The sequence below is a fragment of the Spea bombifrons genome, chromosome 13, assembly GCF_027358695.1.
Source record: "Spea bombifrons isolate aSpeBom1 chromosome 13, aSpeBom1.2.pri, whole genome shotgun sequence".
Lineage (NCBI taxonomy): Eukaryota > Metazoa > Chordata > Amphibia > Anura > Pelobatidae > Spea > Spea bombifrons.
In genome coordinates, this window is record NC_071099.1 from 17,094,760 (window position 1) to 17,110,689 (window position 15,930).

The 15,930-nt window shown below is 41.5% G+C and overlaps 2 protein-coding genes across 2 annotated transcripts in view; one reads left to right on the forward strand and one right to left on the reverse strand.

The window, feature by feature from the left end:
- Nucleotides 1-1,767: 1,767 nt before the first annotated feature.
- On the reverse strand, nucleotides 1,768-15,384 carry IGFBP4 (insulin like growth factor binding protein 4). The gene is made up of 4 exons (XM_053452954.1): nucleotides 14,885-15,384; nucleotides 3,720-3,877; nucleotides 3,496-3,624; nucleotides 1,768-3,061 (listed from the first exon to the last, which is right to left on the reverse strand). The coding sequence occupies exons 1-4, from the start codon at nucleotides 15,231-15,233 to the stop codon at nucleotides 2,927-2,929; spliced, it is 771 nt and encodes a 256-aa protein (XP_053308929.1). The 5' UTR covers nucleotides 15,234-15,384; the 3' UTR covers nucleotides 1,768-2,926.
- The window catches only part of LOC128471095 (collagen alpha-1(V) chain-like), a 30,288-nt gene continuing 20,768 nt past the window's right edge, over nucleotides 6,411-15,930 (forward strand). The window contains exon 1 of the mRNA XM_053452952.1: nucleotides 6,411-6,421. The gene's annotated coding sequence lies outside the window, so the exon portion shown is untranslated. The remainder of the gene's footprint in view (nucleotides 6,422-15,930) is intronic.

Consider the following 15,930-nt stretch of genomic DNA (forward strand, 5'->3'; position numbering starts at 1 on the left):
TGCACCGGACTGTAGTGGTTCATGCCTTCTTGGGTCCATGAGAAATACTATGTCGGGAGAATGGGAGGTTATAACGCATATAGACCCGCTGACAAGCATTTAGTCCCTCCACATTTGCCTACATATTGAACGGGTCATTAAAAGGGAGATCAGCGATCTCCCCAGCCAGCCCACTATGGAGGCCTCCATACTTCAGTTCTGCCCGGCACCTCACTTCCTTAAAAGGAAGAGCGCTGAGAGATGACATCATATCCCAGTGTTCAGCTGTAAGGAAGGAACTGGAACGACTGGTGGAACTGCCCTAGGGCATCGGCAAAAATAAATACACCACTATGTCTGTTAAGAGGAAGGGTGCGTGGATCTATTCTACCAGGACTAGCTCTCCGAAAGGAGTAGAATTAAAATATACGTTAAAAAAATAATTCCTAAAATACTACTTCTCTTAACATTTTTTTCATAGTCACTCATTAATCCTAAACAAAACAGGTCACTTTGAGCTTACTCATTACCCATTAGTAAGGTCGCTTCCACAGGGGACTGACTCTATGGCACTTTGATCCCCTATGGAAAGTAAACTTTAACCAAGTTTACATACCCCGATGTGCCACTTTGTTCCCATAAAATGTTTATGTCTCACTGTCCTCAGGTCACTTTTCCAGTTAGTGGCGGATCCGCAGGCCTTCAGACTGTACAGAATTCTGCAGACTGGGTGGAATGCGCGATAGACTGAACCCAAGCCACGTCCGACGCGACTCATTAGCTAAGCTAAACAAGGGAAAGTCTTGTTACAGATGGCTGCCGGTCCATGCCTCCTGGTTTTACATTAATAGAAGGGCAAAGCTGATTCATTATTAAAAACCGCCGAGGTCAGCACTTTGAGATGCCTTTTGTTGTTGTTTTGCGTTTTTTTTTTTGTGTAGGATTGGCGAGTTTATGACCACAAGTGAAAATACAGTCTCAGAACTGTATGCATGCTATGGGAAATGGAATCTTTGTCCTCCTTACCATCAGATTTCAGATGGCATAGATCCGTGTATCTTGTGCCCCCTGGTGCATGAAGGGGATATGATATGATGCTAATAAAAGAGAATTGCACTGTATTATTATTGCCTTTTATTTATAGACCGCCAACAATTTATGCCAGGAGAAGACTGACACCTTCTGGTCCAGGGGGGCAGGTGAAGAATAATTACATTACCATACACATACTAACGAACACATTCATGCTAACACACAAATACTTACACATACACAGGGGCGTACCTTAAGTACATACTCAATAAGCGCTGGGTACAAAATCAGATGATGATCTTCTTTGCTGATTGACAAGGAACCAAATTAGGGCCATCCATGTTTTTACCTCCACACTGAATTCATTATATTGAGAGGACACAGACCATGTTCAGGACACCAAGAGGCCCATAGTGTCCATGTTAGTACCATGGCTTGCCTTTAAGGGTAATCTTCATACTGCAGTGATCTGTAAGTGCTTCTTCCACTTCTACTGGGAGGCTCATACACTTATCTACCACGCTCTCAGTAAAGTAAGACAAGAACCTAAATTTGAACCCATGATGTCTCCTTTGACAGACATGTCTACACCTGCCTTGGTTAACTCATAGCAGTTGACCTACACGTCCCATCTTGCTTCAACCAACCTACTGTCAATGGCGATTAACTTATAGTTTCCAACCAATTAGAAGACCATAACACTCACAGCCACGTTCTATAAAGTCACATGGAGAGATCCCACTAGGGAAATATCAGTGGTTTTTATTGTTCACATTTAATTTCATACAAAGTTGATATGTACATTTAAACACGTAAAAAGCTCCATTGGCTTCAGATTGCCCCTGTGATAATATTCTCGCCCTGGTTCTTCAACGGCCAAGGATGTGTCACTCATTTTTGATTGGTTTAAAAAAAAAACGTATAGCCGTAATCATCACTACTGTCTAGAAACCGGTAGCCTCTGGTTCATCAGCTGCTATAGACTACAAATCAGATCATTCTTCACATAGAACCCACACATAGAAGTAACCTATTTTAAGTTAAAAGAACTGCTATAACGGTGTAAAAAGTGGCCGAATTTTGTAATTGCCAAAGTGCAAGTGGTTTTCAAAACGTATTTAAAATATTTGAGGTGGTCCCAATGAAAGCACCCTAATAGCTCCGTCAAAGCCCCCTAATAGCTCCGTCAAAGCACCCTAATAGCTCCGTCTTGCTGGGTGTTGATGATTATCGCAGGATGGCTTGGATGATTTTAAAACATTTGATCGCAGAATACAGATATTCCATGGAACCCTTCCTATTATTCGGTATGCTCCATGTAAAGAAATAAATCCATGACTAAGTATCTCGGTTCCCAGTAACTTCCATCATACATCCCATTTTATTCCCGTCAGTCCATCCAATCCAACTGTATTGTACCAAGTTCTATACAGACCTACTCTATAGTGGGTCACAGATCCCCTATACACATAACTTTAGCCGTTATTTTATACAATGCACATATATATAATTCCTCTATTATACTTTTTAATACCCCCAACATTCTACCATAAAGCGCCCTAATGAACCAAATAGCACTGGTGCCGAACCCCCTATACCCACTCATCCCAGGGTGTCTAATACATCAGTAACTATTTAATAGAAAAATATAAAACTTTTTTTTTTCTTTTCATTATTCACACCCTCCCCCATATCCCTTCAAGTTGTATCATTAACTCTTTCCGTCCCATAGGGTCCTGTAACGCATTGCTCAGTGTTGTAATGCCTTGCAGGTCCCTCTGGCAAGGAATAGGTTAAAAAATGTGATGCTTGCACCACTATCAAACTTGGTCCCAGGAGTCTTTTTTTAGGAGCTTTATCCCTTTAATCGGATTTGGTGAAGGAACTGTGCAGGAACGTCCTCTCCTCCCCACCTTCAATTTCTAATGCTTTTTGATGCCAGCTGACAATCGGGGTCTAGGATGGGGTCATAGGTGACATGGATCACGTTCCCTGTATCCGAGTCCACACACCAGCACTTTCCGCGCTGTCCGTTCAGCGCTGGGTCACACTGTGAGAAAACCGTGAGAAAATGTTAAGCCGTAGGTTAAAAAAAAATGGCAGATGGTAAATTCAGAGCTTTGATGACCAAAACTTGGATTATTCCCTCCCACGTTATCCATCTTTCTCAAAAGCTTTTTTTTATCCGGATCTCAATTTTCTCCATCTATATAAAAAAGTAGCAAAAACCATATCTACAGTGATTTTATAAGTCAACGTCATTTTGAAGACCTACTGCAACTTCTAAGCTATTGATGGACAAAGAAGGATTGCTAAACATTACCCAACATTCAGGAATATCTGGTCTATAAGACTGGTCTATAAGATCTTTATTGTTAACAACTGGTCAAAAGTTTAAAGTGTAATATAACACGAATCCGCGAATGACCAAGAGAAGCAACATTTCTGTACATTTTGATTTCCGTACGGCTTGTGTTTGTTTACCTGCTTGGAGTTGTAGAATCCATTGCGGTCACAGTTTGGGATGGGGATGCTTAGGAAATCCTCCTGCGTCTTGATGTGATATGATGAGAGTCTATCTAAGGCTCTTTTCAGATCTTTATGACAGGGGCCCTGTGAAGAAAACCAAGACGTTAAAGATTTAATTACTCTATAGACCCTAAAATTAAGGTCAATATGACCCTGGAAAGCTCAGATGGCCTCCTCACCATGCGGACATCTATGACAGGTTGATTGTTGATGGTCTTCAGAAATCTGCTGGCACTCTGCATTTGCTGCCGGTTGAGTTTTGCCTGGTGTTTCTGCATACAGCTTTTGTCTGTTATGCCACAGGGGTTGTAGCTGATGTAGGGGAGATCATCGTCAGCTGTAAGACATATACCGATGGTCAAAAGAGATTGATATAAGGCATACCAGGGATGTCCCAAGCATCTCAAGTGTGTACTTCGGTCTCAGTATCTCCGTGTTAATGGGGGTGATTTAGTCATGTACCGATTGATTATATATCCTAGAGAACCAGCTTAGCGCAGTCTTCATGAGTATCAACTTGAGTCTGACTTTGACCTCACAGATTTGACCTCAACAATTGGCGAGAATGAAATTAAAGATCGCCTTCCAGTTAGCTGGTGACTTATTCTTTTGAGCAGTGAGTGTGCATGGTGGGGTCCTTTGGTCAAACACTTTTCCCACCCCATGTATGGTGGCATATGGAAAAAAATAGAATTACTTAATGTCTTCTACATATCTACTAGCAATGTAGCTCGGTGTAGAGTTGGGACGTCATAGCAGTGGCATAATTCTTTTTATTTAAAAAAAGGCAAGCAACGCGTGAAAACAGCGGCTATTACAAAACAGTGGCTGTTTTCGTGGAATGCAATGTTTTTCCCTGCTGTTTACCTGGTATGTTTATGTGCGCTCGGTTATCTTATCACACAATATCAGATAAACATTCCAAGGGTTCCTCTTTCCATAAGTCGGCAAACAGCACAATGCTATGGAGCCACAAGACCTCTACCAAGTTGGTTATTATAACGCGGGGTGGCAAAATAATTTACATTACAGAACCCCAGACTGGCAATTAAAACATATCTGCCAAGAGTCCCTCAGCTGGTAGGACAATTCCCTTTTGAAGACGCAACTTGGGACATTAGGTTGCGTTTCAAGCCAAACCCTTAATTAATGGGAGCACAAGGAGTCTGAAAATGCACCCTTTTAGCTGAGTAATACACTTTATATTAAATATTTCTCCAATCGCATTCCCTTAGAAGTTACAATATTTCGGGAGGACTATAAATAAATGTATATTGTTTATAGAACAAACCTCTATACATTCACCTATAGCCCTGGATGATATCTAAAGACTCTGACAGTCCTGTAGCAATATATTTATTATTATATTATATTATTATTATAGTTATGCAGTGATCTGCTTTTTCTCTCTTCCCATTGGTTAATCTGCAGCCCTCCCATGAGCAGCTGATGTTGTCTTTTGTGTTTCCTGATTGGTTCCCCTTTGTCCTCCTCTTGCTCATGATTGGTCACTGTATCACTCCCCTGTTTTGTGTTGGTGCTTTCATAAGGACACCTATCTGAATAAATATCATTGATAACTGATTGTTGTGTACTTTGTACAAGTATGTTTTTCTGCCCCAATAAACGGACTCTGTCTTCCAATCATACTAAAAGTCTATTATTTTGGAGGTTTATAATATGTCCTTATAGGGAAAAAATGACTCGTCCCTACACGTTAGATAAATGTCTATCAAGCTCACCCATTCTAAGATATCCAGAAGGTAAAAAAAAGCCTATAACATCAACACGTTAACACTTTATCCCGCTAAAAGCGATACCGACAGAGTTGACCCGATGCACCTCTTTGCAATATGTACATTTGTACCTTACAAGCAAACACTTGGATGTCAGAACAAATAAAACATTAAACGGATGAATGTATCATGCGGTTTATGGTCTGCCGTTCACACAGAGAATGCCCCGTGAAGGTCCGGTCATTTACCTGCTATAGGAACCAACACTCCTAATCAGACCTTGCAGTATGAGGACACCAGACTCGTTCTCGTGTCCATGACATGCGTTTACAAAGCCCTGGGCCTCCCCATATTAAATACATATACTATTTGTAACAACATCTAGACAATAAAGCGCATTTGCCCATTGACAGGCTTCCGTGACATGAAGCAACTGCTCATGGAAGTTTCCATGAACCTAAGCAATGACATCTGCTTCACAATGTCATAGTAGCAATGGAGCTCCTGTGTTTTTGATACACTATATGGACAAAGGCATTGGTATAGCTCCAAAGGGAAGCCAACTACATATTAATGTCTATGTATTTAGTATATGATGTCATCAAAGTCCCCGATGGTGTAATGGTCAGGTGTCCCAATACTTTTGTCCATACAATGTACATTGTAGAGCCTCAGGGGGATTATGTTTCAACTCCACATATCCTAACGGAGAGATTGTTGAGAGGATAGGAAGCTCCATTGTAACCCCTAGGCCAAGGAGAGCCCCTGAGCCGAGTGTTGCATTACCTGCCTGGACCTATGTGTGATGTCTGGGGGAGGTTTTCCAGAGCCTGGCTTAGCTGGGTCTGACAGGGAGGATTAAGATAGAAAATGTTTAGGCTGGCCAGCCTGGGCCAGTGACATATATAATAGCCAAAAAGTATCAAAAAAAAAAAAATTAAAAATAAAATAAAAATAAAAAACAGGAAAATAAATTTAAATAAATATATAATAGCCAGAGTGGGCTCCGATCGGGAGCTTGTATATATATATATATATATATATATATATATATATATATATATATTGGGATATTTTATATGTGTGCCAGTGGGGTTTGTACCATAAGCCATTGCCTCTATACATAGAGCTTGGGGGAGTTGCGTGTATGTGTGTAGAGCTGCGCATGTCAGCAGGACATGTTAGACTGTTAGTCTGTGTACGTGTTGGCAGACTGCACGTTTGTATCATTGAGGTCCGTGTGTGACCTGCGTATCTGTATCTGCATCAGTGCGGTGTTTGTCTTTGGAACGCGTGTCCTTGTGGCTCTGTTACTGAAGCGTGTGTTTTTGTCAGTGGGGTATGTGAGTCTGGCTCCGTCATTTTTACTGAGCTTTCAAGATACACACATATTTTAAGCGAGACAAACGCCAGCTTGTTACGGAATATGTTAATGCCAGTCCTTGGTTACAGGGAGAAAAAAATCTAATTAGGTGGAAAAAAAAACTCCCCATATGCTGTGTCAACATTCTAAAATACTTTATGGTCATTTTTGAGGTATTAGTAAAAATAACAAACAAAAAGTATTATTTAACGGACCTCCACCCACTTTCTGATTGGCTACCCATTTTTGGAAATAGGAGTTTTGGATGACTGTCCAAAGCCTTATAATGGATAAGGCGGTAATTGATTGGCACTGATTGGCTCCCTGACAATTTCAGGTAGCCAATCAGTGGCAGGAAAGGGCTCTCACTACAGTGATGCAGGGAGTGGGGGGCTGTGACCCTCATCCTGCAGGGTGTCACACCCCCCCCGGGGAGATTGGGGTATGACCCTCATCCTGCAGGGTGTCACACACCCCCCCGGGGAGATTGGGGTATGACCCTCATCCTGCAGGGTGTCACACTCCCCCCCGGGGGAAATTGGGCTATGGGACAAAAACTCAACCCCATCAGCAAAAGTGTTAATACTGTGAAAGGAGTTAGCACTTTTAGCATAAATGCTCATAAAATTACAACAAAGCCACAGAGAAAACACCAGCATTGGGTCCAAGGTGTTAACGAGGTCACCTCTGGCTCTTGTGCCCCCCCCCCTCCCATGTCTGCAGCCTGCCTCCATTCTCTGTTGTTCTTAAATACTTCTATGACCTCATGGAAAGTCTGATGGGTCCTCCAGAAGGTGCTGGCTGGTACATGTATATTTTCCTCCCGCTGGAGCGACTTTCATCTAAGATGGTAATCTCAGAAAGCACATCTGGAGCCAGGCCATGTTAGCAAATAATGTCTCTCCTTCACGGGCCACATGGGTATATGTAAGAAATGTTAACCTATTGGAGGCCAGAGAAGTATGAAGACATAAAAGAATGAGTGTGTGTATGTATAAGTACCTGAAGTACTCGCTACCGAGACAGATTTAATCTGAAATCTCTACAAATTGAGCAACGCTATTAAATGTGACACGACGGTTTTGATAATGTAACTGTCACATTGCTGGCCAGATGTCTCAGTGGTCATTAGCTGTCATTTCAGAGAGCCCTTTAACTCGCAGGAATTATACATGTTTTGGGGTACAACTGGCATGCAGCTCCTCTCCCCCATCATTGCCTCTTGTTCACCCTTCTCTTCCGTCCTCACAAGCCTACCCCCTTATTTAACCCTTTTTACTGTACTGTCCAACAAATGTAATAGGTGCTTGTTAAATAAACGATAAGGACAATGGTAAACGCATTAAAACCAGACATAAACTTTCCGCAGGTGATATAATATAGATGCATCTCTCTCCTTCCATCTTATCATTGTCTTTTAACTCTCCCTCACTATTTCCTCCCTTTGCTGCCTTTTCTTCCTCCTTTCCCCCCCCAATTGTATTCTATGATTTAACCCCTTTTTCCATTATATACTCCCTCCTTTTCTCTGTTGCTGCTGCTTCTTTGTCCTCCTTTCTGATCCCTGACCCCCTTCCTACTAATTTTTGGTACTTTTTTGTGACACTTGTTCTGTGAATATATTATCTCAATAAATGTTATCACATATAACTTATATCATTCTAATTGTACAGGTTCTCTTTCCGCTGTACTCTCCTCTTCCACTTGTTCTTTCCTCCCACTTTCCGCTCTGCACCCTCCATTTGCAGGTGATATCTGCCCGGCCGTTATTTCTTTCTTTCTGATATCCAGGAAATCCTTGCAGATTACTCCCTGCCGAAGCTTTATTGCTTTAAACTCGAGGAATGCGTGGCTGGTCTCCAGCTCACTTTCCTCCTCAGTCTCCAGCTGCTGAGAGCGCCGTGGACCATATCCCCCCACCTTCTACAATGGAACTGACTGCATCTGCTTACATTCACTATAGATTGCCAGAAACATAGAACTCAAAAGCCCCCTACCACCAGCTATATAATATTTAATATAACATTTCATAACTCCTCTTATTACACATATAACCCCTCCCTATAACTTCTGCTATTACTCCACATAACTCCTCTCCATAACTCCTCCTATTACTCATATAACCCCCACCTATAACCCCTCCCATTACTCCATATAACCCCTCCCTATAACCCCTCCCATTACTCCATATAACCCCTCCCTATAACTCCTCCTATTACTCCATATAACTCCTCTCCATAACTCCTCCTATTACTCCATATAACTCCTCTCCATAACTCCTCTTATTACACATATAACCCCTCCCTATAACTTCTCCTTTTACGCCACATAACTCCTCCCCATAACTCCTCCTATTACTCCACATAACTCCTCCCCAAAACTCCTCCTATTACTCCATATAACCCCCACCTATAACCCCTCCCATTACTCCATATAACCCCTCCCTTTAACTCCTCCTATTACTCCATACAACCGCTCTCTATGACTCCTCCTATTACCCATGAAATAAAATCAGAATTATTGAATGTGATATATCTTTAACAAACTTGTGTATTTATGTTCAGACTTGTTTTCATTCCTCCAAACACAGCGTACGCTTCATGTCCCTCTACCTGGAAATTGTTGGAAGCATCAAAACATGTTCTCAGATTTCCTTATCTGTTTCTCCTAATACCCCATATAAACAACACTGTCAAAACACGACTAAATGGAATGACGTCATGTCACAATCTACATCTGATGATGTCACGGGACCTGGTGCGGGCAGAGAGCCCCATTTCCACTTGCTTTACTAAATGGATTTGATCCCCAGTTCTCCCACAACATTTGTTGAGGCAGCAAGAAGGTTATTGGGGCTGTCGTTACAAATTTGGGACTGTTGGCAGATTTACATATACTCTCCCTATAACTCACACCCTGGAGAAGAAAAAGGCTCTCGTATGGTGGCAGATCTGATGATATCTCTGGCTGTTAAAGTAGTTCAATTGATCTTTCTCCCTGTGTCCATAGTCTGTCTGGGCCACGATATTCACTATAAAGGTGTAGGTATTGGGTATCTGATGGTTGAGACAGCCCCCCTCCCCCCGAATCTAGATAGTTAACAAGTATAATATGTAAATGTGTTCTCTTTATTATTAAATCGCTGACTAACTATACTTCTGTTATAGTCTTTTTACCGATATTAAACCGTCATATCCCAATTAGGTGGCATGTAGCCAGATATCAAGGTCCTAAAACATTTACTTGGCTTAAGGTCTGTCTGAGAACGGTGCCCAGAATTATCCATGGCCACTAGCCGAGACTGGATGTCCAAAAATCCTAGGGAACTCAAATAAAGTCTGATCCAATCGCCAGGGCTGGATAACCCACAAGTCACGCATTAGAATGGTTTTGATTTGCTCGTTAATTTGGTCTCTATAAGAGGAATGGGAACTCTAGCCCTCCCAGTCTCAACGTCTCAACTATAATGTTTTCAGGAACCCAGTCCGATCATCCCATCACGCAAACATATCAGCCGTAGCATGCTTGGTTTCTCCCCAAGGTAGCGTAGGCTTCTGTTAAGGGCCCACCGATCAAGTTTGGAGTTCTGTTAAGGGCCACACAACGCATGACAAGGTTGTCCATGCTGATCGCAGCCTCTAGATTTTTACTTAACTCTACAAGTATGGAGGTCTTAATCTGCCACTCTTAATGCATGCATCTTAATCCAGTAGCAGAACTTCAGAAACATAAACAATGGGACATCTCCAACATAACAAATCTAAACGTGGTTCTCTCTCGTGAACTGAAATGGTAGGTAGTAATTATGTATTGTTGACACTGTGCCCGGCAAATATTTGCCCATCTCAGGGTTACATCAAATTCACCTCCTGAATGTTCACCACCTGAAATCTGCCAATATTTGACTAATGTCATCAGAAGAGATTATCAGGTTTTTTAATATAAATATGTATCGGTATTGGGAATGTCAGGTGGAGATAAAGAAGGTTGAAGAGCATTATGGTGGGGATGAGGATGGGAAGACTATCAGGTAGAGAAGATATGGACAATATCAGACTAAGAAATATTGAGAATGTCAGGTAATGGAATAGGTGATGAGATCGGCTGGAGAAGGAAGAGTCGTTGATGCCGACAAGTAGGAGAGTAAACTACAATTGTAGAGAAAAGCTGGGGACGTTTTCAGGTGGAGAAAAACAATACATGGGAAAAAACGGATGGGGGAATTAATGGAGATATTACAGAATATTAGGTTAAAGAAGGAAAGCGGGGAGTGAGATTATGCAAGGGAGGATGATGGAACCAAAGAGGTAAAAAGGCAGATTACTCGGTTAGATGAATAGTGCATTTCTTGGTATCCGTGGGCACTGACTCCAGCCTCTGTTTGTGCATCTGGTTAAAGTGTAACTGGCAGAGCCTAAGGACACACGCGGGGTCACAACGGGAGGGACAGCTCGCTGACACCTCACACCGGGACAAATCCATCTGTACTAAAAACCCCGCTTGATGTGTATTGACATACGCACTGACGTGTGTGCATTTCTACGTGTTTATACCTGGATTTGGGATTTACATTATCTGGGACTCACTGGTTGTGACATTATTACCCAGCGTGATCCGTTCTACTCGATTCTCCTTTTTATTTTGATACTTCTTGTGCCGTTGCCTAATAGTGTAGTAAGAGATGTGGCCTAGCAAATAAACATCTATTAAAACCAGATCTGCCCTTTTCCCTTACATTTTACAGTTCACTATACCAACTTAACCTTTAAAGCCATGTTTATAGGTTAGATAAGCAAATTTAGCCGATAGCTTACTTTTCGGTTGCTTTGACTGTGAGCTCTTTGCTAATTAACATGTAAAGCACAGACGTTTGACTTAAAACCAAGTTGATGGTCAAGTTTAAAAATAGTTCTCACTTAACACAATTGACCCAAGGAGTTGGCCTTAAACTCATTAGGGTTGTCCAACTTGACAAACCAATTTGGCAGCCACGTCAATTGGCTTTTTTGGCCGACCGACTCGTACAGTCAGCTCAACTGCTAGACTAATTAACCACCGAGACAGCAGTTGACTTCAACAAGACAGCCATCATGCTCAACGAGACAGGTATCAAGCATAACTCGACTGCAGTTGCCTTGAACTTGATGGCATCTTAACATCTACAACTTGCAATGTTGCTGATCAAGTTGACTCGATTTTAAGGGGGTTTCACCTTAAGTCAAAAAAGATCATCCCCTGAAAACCATGGAAGCAAACACTGTTACTACCTGATCCCAAGATTTGTATGATTATTCCATCTCATGAAACCGTTCCTTCCTTCGTATGACTTTTGTGAAGTTAAAGGGAGGAAGAGAATAATTTTAAACCCAAAAAACTAGTAACTATGCCACTTTTTGCCACGTTTCCACTAATACACCCCCCACATATACATGCCAAACAATGGATAGGAAGCAGGACAAAGCTTCTGTTCCTCATAAGGGTGGTTCGAGCCTTCAGTGGAGCATCAATAGTATCTCACCTGTTCACCAATTCTCCTCTTTAACTCTTGCTTGTATCTCCAATGACCTCATTTACACGATTAGTGGACTAAAATGCATCTATCCTTTTTTTCACAGTCAGCACAAACATGGATTATGGATTTCCAACCTGTGCCAGGTCTTCCACATCGCCATCTACAGAATCCTCGCACTGTTGATTTTGGAAGGCTAGAGAGGTTAAGGGCAGCCGTGTCTGCTCTCTAGCAAATATTTCACAGCTTCCTCGTGTTCTTTTCCCAATTCCCTGAATTTCAGAGTCTTTTATGTCATTGCAAATATTCTACTCCCCCCCCCAATCCTGACTTTAAAAAAACTTTGTCTACCAATTTATATGACCTGTTTGGGATGTTCACTAGATGTAAAAAATATATGTCCAACTAAAAGCATCCGGTCAGGCAGCTATAACTTCCTAGATTATGAGGTGTCAGACCTGGCATGGGTGATCAATCCAAACACATCTGCACTGACTACAGCTGCCATGTTTATAATCCTTGCTTCTAACAATGTTTCTGTCATTGTTTCAATTTTGTGAATGGAGACCACCAGAAGCAGAGCCTATGGTGCCATTGGTGTCCCACTAAAAGCATTTTGGAACTAACCAAGAGATGAGACCCCGTACAAATGACAGGATTGTGTTTTCTGGTTTGCAATTTCGTGGAATGAGTCTAAGCATGGTGGGCTCTGATTTGATCCCTTGCCATGGTGTAAGCGGCATCTAAATTCATCAATGAATATAAGAGGTCCTACAACTAGAAACCATCTCTGGAATTTGTATATTCATGAATATTAATAGCATTGTAAAAAAAAAGTAGGTTTTTTAATCCTAAAATTAAAGTCCAGAAGAGTCCAGAAGATGGCTTTGAAGGTTTCATCTCATTGCTTACTGATGCACAGTTAATTGGTTAACAGTAACACTGTGTTAATGACAGAAATCCTGACTCATTGGCGCCATTATCATACACAAGACTCTCGATTGGTGACTTTCCTATCATTGTGTTATGGTTGATATCTCTGTTCCTCTCTCATTTTCTGTCTTTCACATATGGATCCAAGGTACCTAACCTCGGGCCAAGCAACGCACTATATAAAGGGGAATATGATTACAATCCTGTACATCTAGTCCCACTTGATGCCGGTAGCGATCCCACAGGTTCTCTCTTTCTGAATCAAGGTGAATTCCCATTAGTTAATATGCCCCCTTTCTTCATAATACTACTGGGGGTCCAACCTGCACTATTTCTGGGTATTCCTGGCTTAAGTATTCCTCCACATTGTCATACTATTAGATATGTATTACCACAATAATTATATCATATAATTAATCAGATCATATAATTAATCAGATCATATATATGTACAATGATATTTCTACGATACACTGACACATCAAGAGAAGCATTTATAAAACTATTCTTTAAACCGTTTAAACATTCGGATTTTTAGCCTTCGAGCACACCTTGGATCCTACCAAACCGGGCAGAGTAATGCCACAGATCCTTTGGTAGGCATTCTATATCCCAATAACCATAGGTGAATATTTAGAATGGCGCAAAGCAGTTTTCTCCAGATCCGACTCCCTACTTGGACTTCCATATGCGGTCCGGATCCAGATATATATATATACCCCACCTTATTAAGACAAATAACCACTTTTAATTAACTCTATCCTAACAGCTGGATGCAACAGTTACGTGATCTTTACCACCGAGACTGGATTCTTATTGATTCTCACGAATCTGTATTTTTAATGGCAATGCATCAATACTACTTTAAATTGCCTTTTGTCTTCGACCTTAACCCTAAGTACCCATAGCCAGCCATGTCAATCAGAATGAAATACAAAAGTCCCAGATAATACCTACACCTATAAAGAGACTGGATGAAGGGGTTGGCAATTTTTTATATTCTTATTTTTTTTATTACTTCTGCTTGGGGTTATTGTATCATTTGGGATGGCTTTCCATTTCAACACAAAGTCAATGATAGGTCAGCCGTGACAATTTAAGGGTCAATAGAGAAATCTGGCCAAAATCTTAAACAAATGTCACAATGTTCCAATGTAATTGAACTTACGAGTAAATCATCTGATAACGCAATGCTTCCTAGTACAGGACATTTGAAGAGTTTGAGCACAATATTTAGTGGGGAAAAAAAATAAGATATGTTTATAATGTTTCCATAATTTGAAGCGTGAATTTTGCCTGTGTATTCCCTTTTAATTATATCACTAGAAATCCTGACAGTAAACAATCAGTGGCATTGCACAAATATGTCATAGAAACATCGAATTTGACAGCAGATAAGAACCATTCGTCCCATCTGGTCTATCTATTTTAGCTCATGGTAAAGACTTGAATCAGTCCTTGGTCTTGTCTTCCATTCAGGAGCCATATGCCTGCCCCATACATGTTTAAAACCCCTCACTGTATAAGCCTCTACCACCTCTGATGGATGTCTGTTCCTTTTATCCACCACTTTTTTGGTAAAATAAACCTTCCTTACATTACATCTAAACTTCAGACCCTTTAGGTTTTAGATTACGACTTCTTGTTCTAACATTTCTCCTCCTTTGAAATCAATTTCCGTATGCCATGCTATAGAATTGGGGGGGGGGTTGAGTTGGCAGGCTCCTGGGGGTATGGTTTTTCTACTTGGTGGTAATATAAATGGATCCAGTTAAGGCACCCCATATCCAATTTTATTCTCACCTGCAGTCTGGAAACTTTCCTGGATAGATTCTATCTCCGAAATATCAGTGCAGACCCCCTGTCCTTGCATGAGGGCATGCAAGGGCTTTTCCGTGCCCCGGGTGGGGAAACAGCGGAGCCCGGAGCCGCATCGAGCTGTGTACACCCCACAAAGAGATCCTTTCGGTAAGGCACAGGTGGCGCAACATCCACAACCTGGTTCCTTCACCAGCTCCTGGCACCCAGTAGGGTCGAGACAGCGAATGAGCTTCTCCTGTGAGCAGGGAGGGCACTGGATGGCATCATCGGCCACTCCATGGGATGCCAAGATGAGCAATAGTAGGGAAGGGTAGAGGTGCACACGCATCATGTGAGGCTGGTATGTGTGTCTGAAGTTGGGTGAGTGGAGGCAGAGGTGAGTAGAGCTTGAAGGTTGTTAAGCAGTTAGCACAGAGGGGTACTCGCTGAGTCAGATAATGCAGCCTCTGCTGTGCTGCTCTCCATAGCAAGAATGAGGGGGGCTGAGGATTTTACTGCACTGGGCAGAAAGATGTGGACTTTATACCGGCTCTAAGCCACTCCTATCTCCAGTGCTACTGCCAGGAGAAAGGGGGAGAAGGGAGAGCGTGGAGCGGGAGAGAGTGAGAGGAAAAGGCTGAAATGAGAAAGGGAGGGGGGGGAGAACGGCAAGAGATGCTAGGATGATGAAAAAGCAGGAACGTAACAAGAGGGAGAGGAGAATAAGCAAAAATGGAACTAAAGAAGGAAGGAGAATGTAGGGAGTATCCCCTAAATATTCCCCCTATTACTTTTAGTAATTTTATTACTTTTAGTAATTTTGTATTACGTTTTTAATGACTTTTAGTAACTTTGTATTACTTTTTTTAATGACTTTTAGTAATTTTGTATTACTTTTTTTAATGACTTTTAGTAATTTTGTATGACTTTTAGGAATTTTATCACCTTTCGTTTACTACAATTATTTACATTTAAAAACTGTTTATAAAGTGGTTTGCGTGGAAACAGCGGGAACAAAAACAAAACGTTTCATGTACCTGTTTAAAAAC

Excerpts from the sequence above, each read along its gene's own strand:
- IGFBP4 (XM_053452954.1), bottom strand. The coding sequence starts at position 15,233 with ATGATGCGTGTGCACCTCTACCCTTCCCTACTATTGCTCATCTTGGCA. Across the intron at positions 3,878-14,884 it reads GGAAAGTTTCCAGACTGCAG|CTGACGATGATCTCCCCTAC; the intron begins GTGAGAATAAAA and ends TATGTCTTACAG. Across the intron at positions 3,062-3,495 it reads GATTCTACAACTCCAAGCAG|TGTGACCCAGCGCTGAACGG; the intron begins GTAAACAAACAC and ends GTTTTCTCACAG.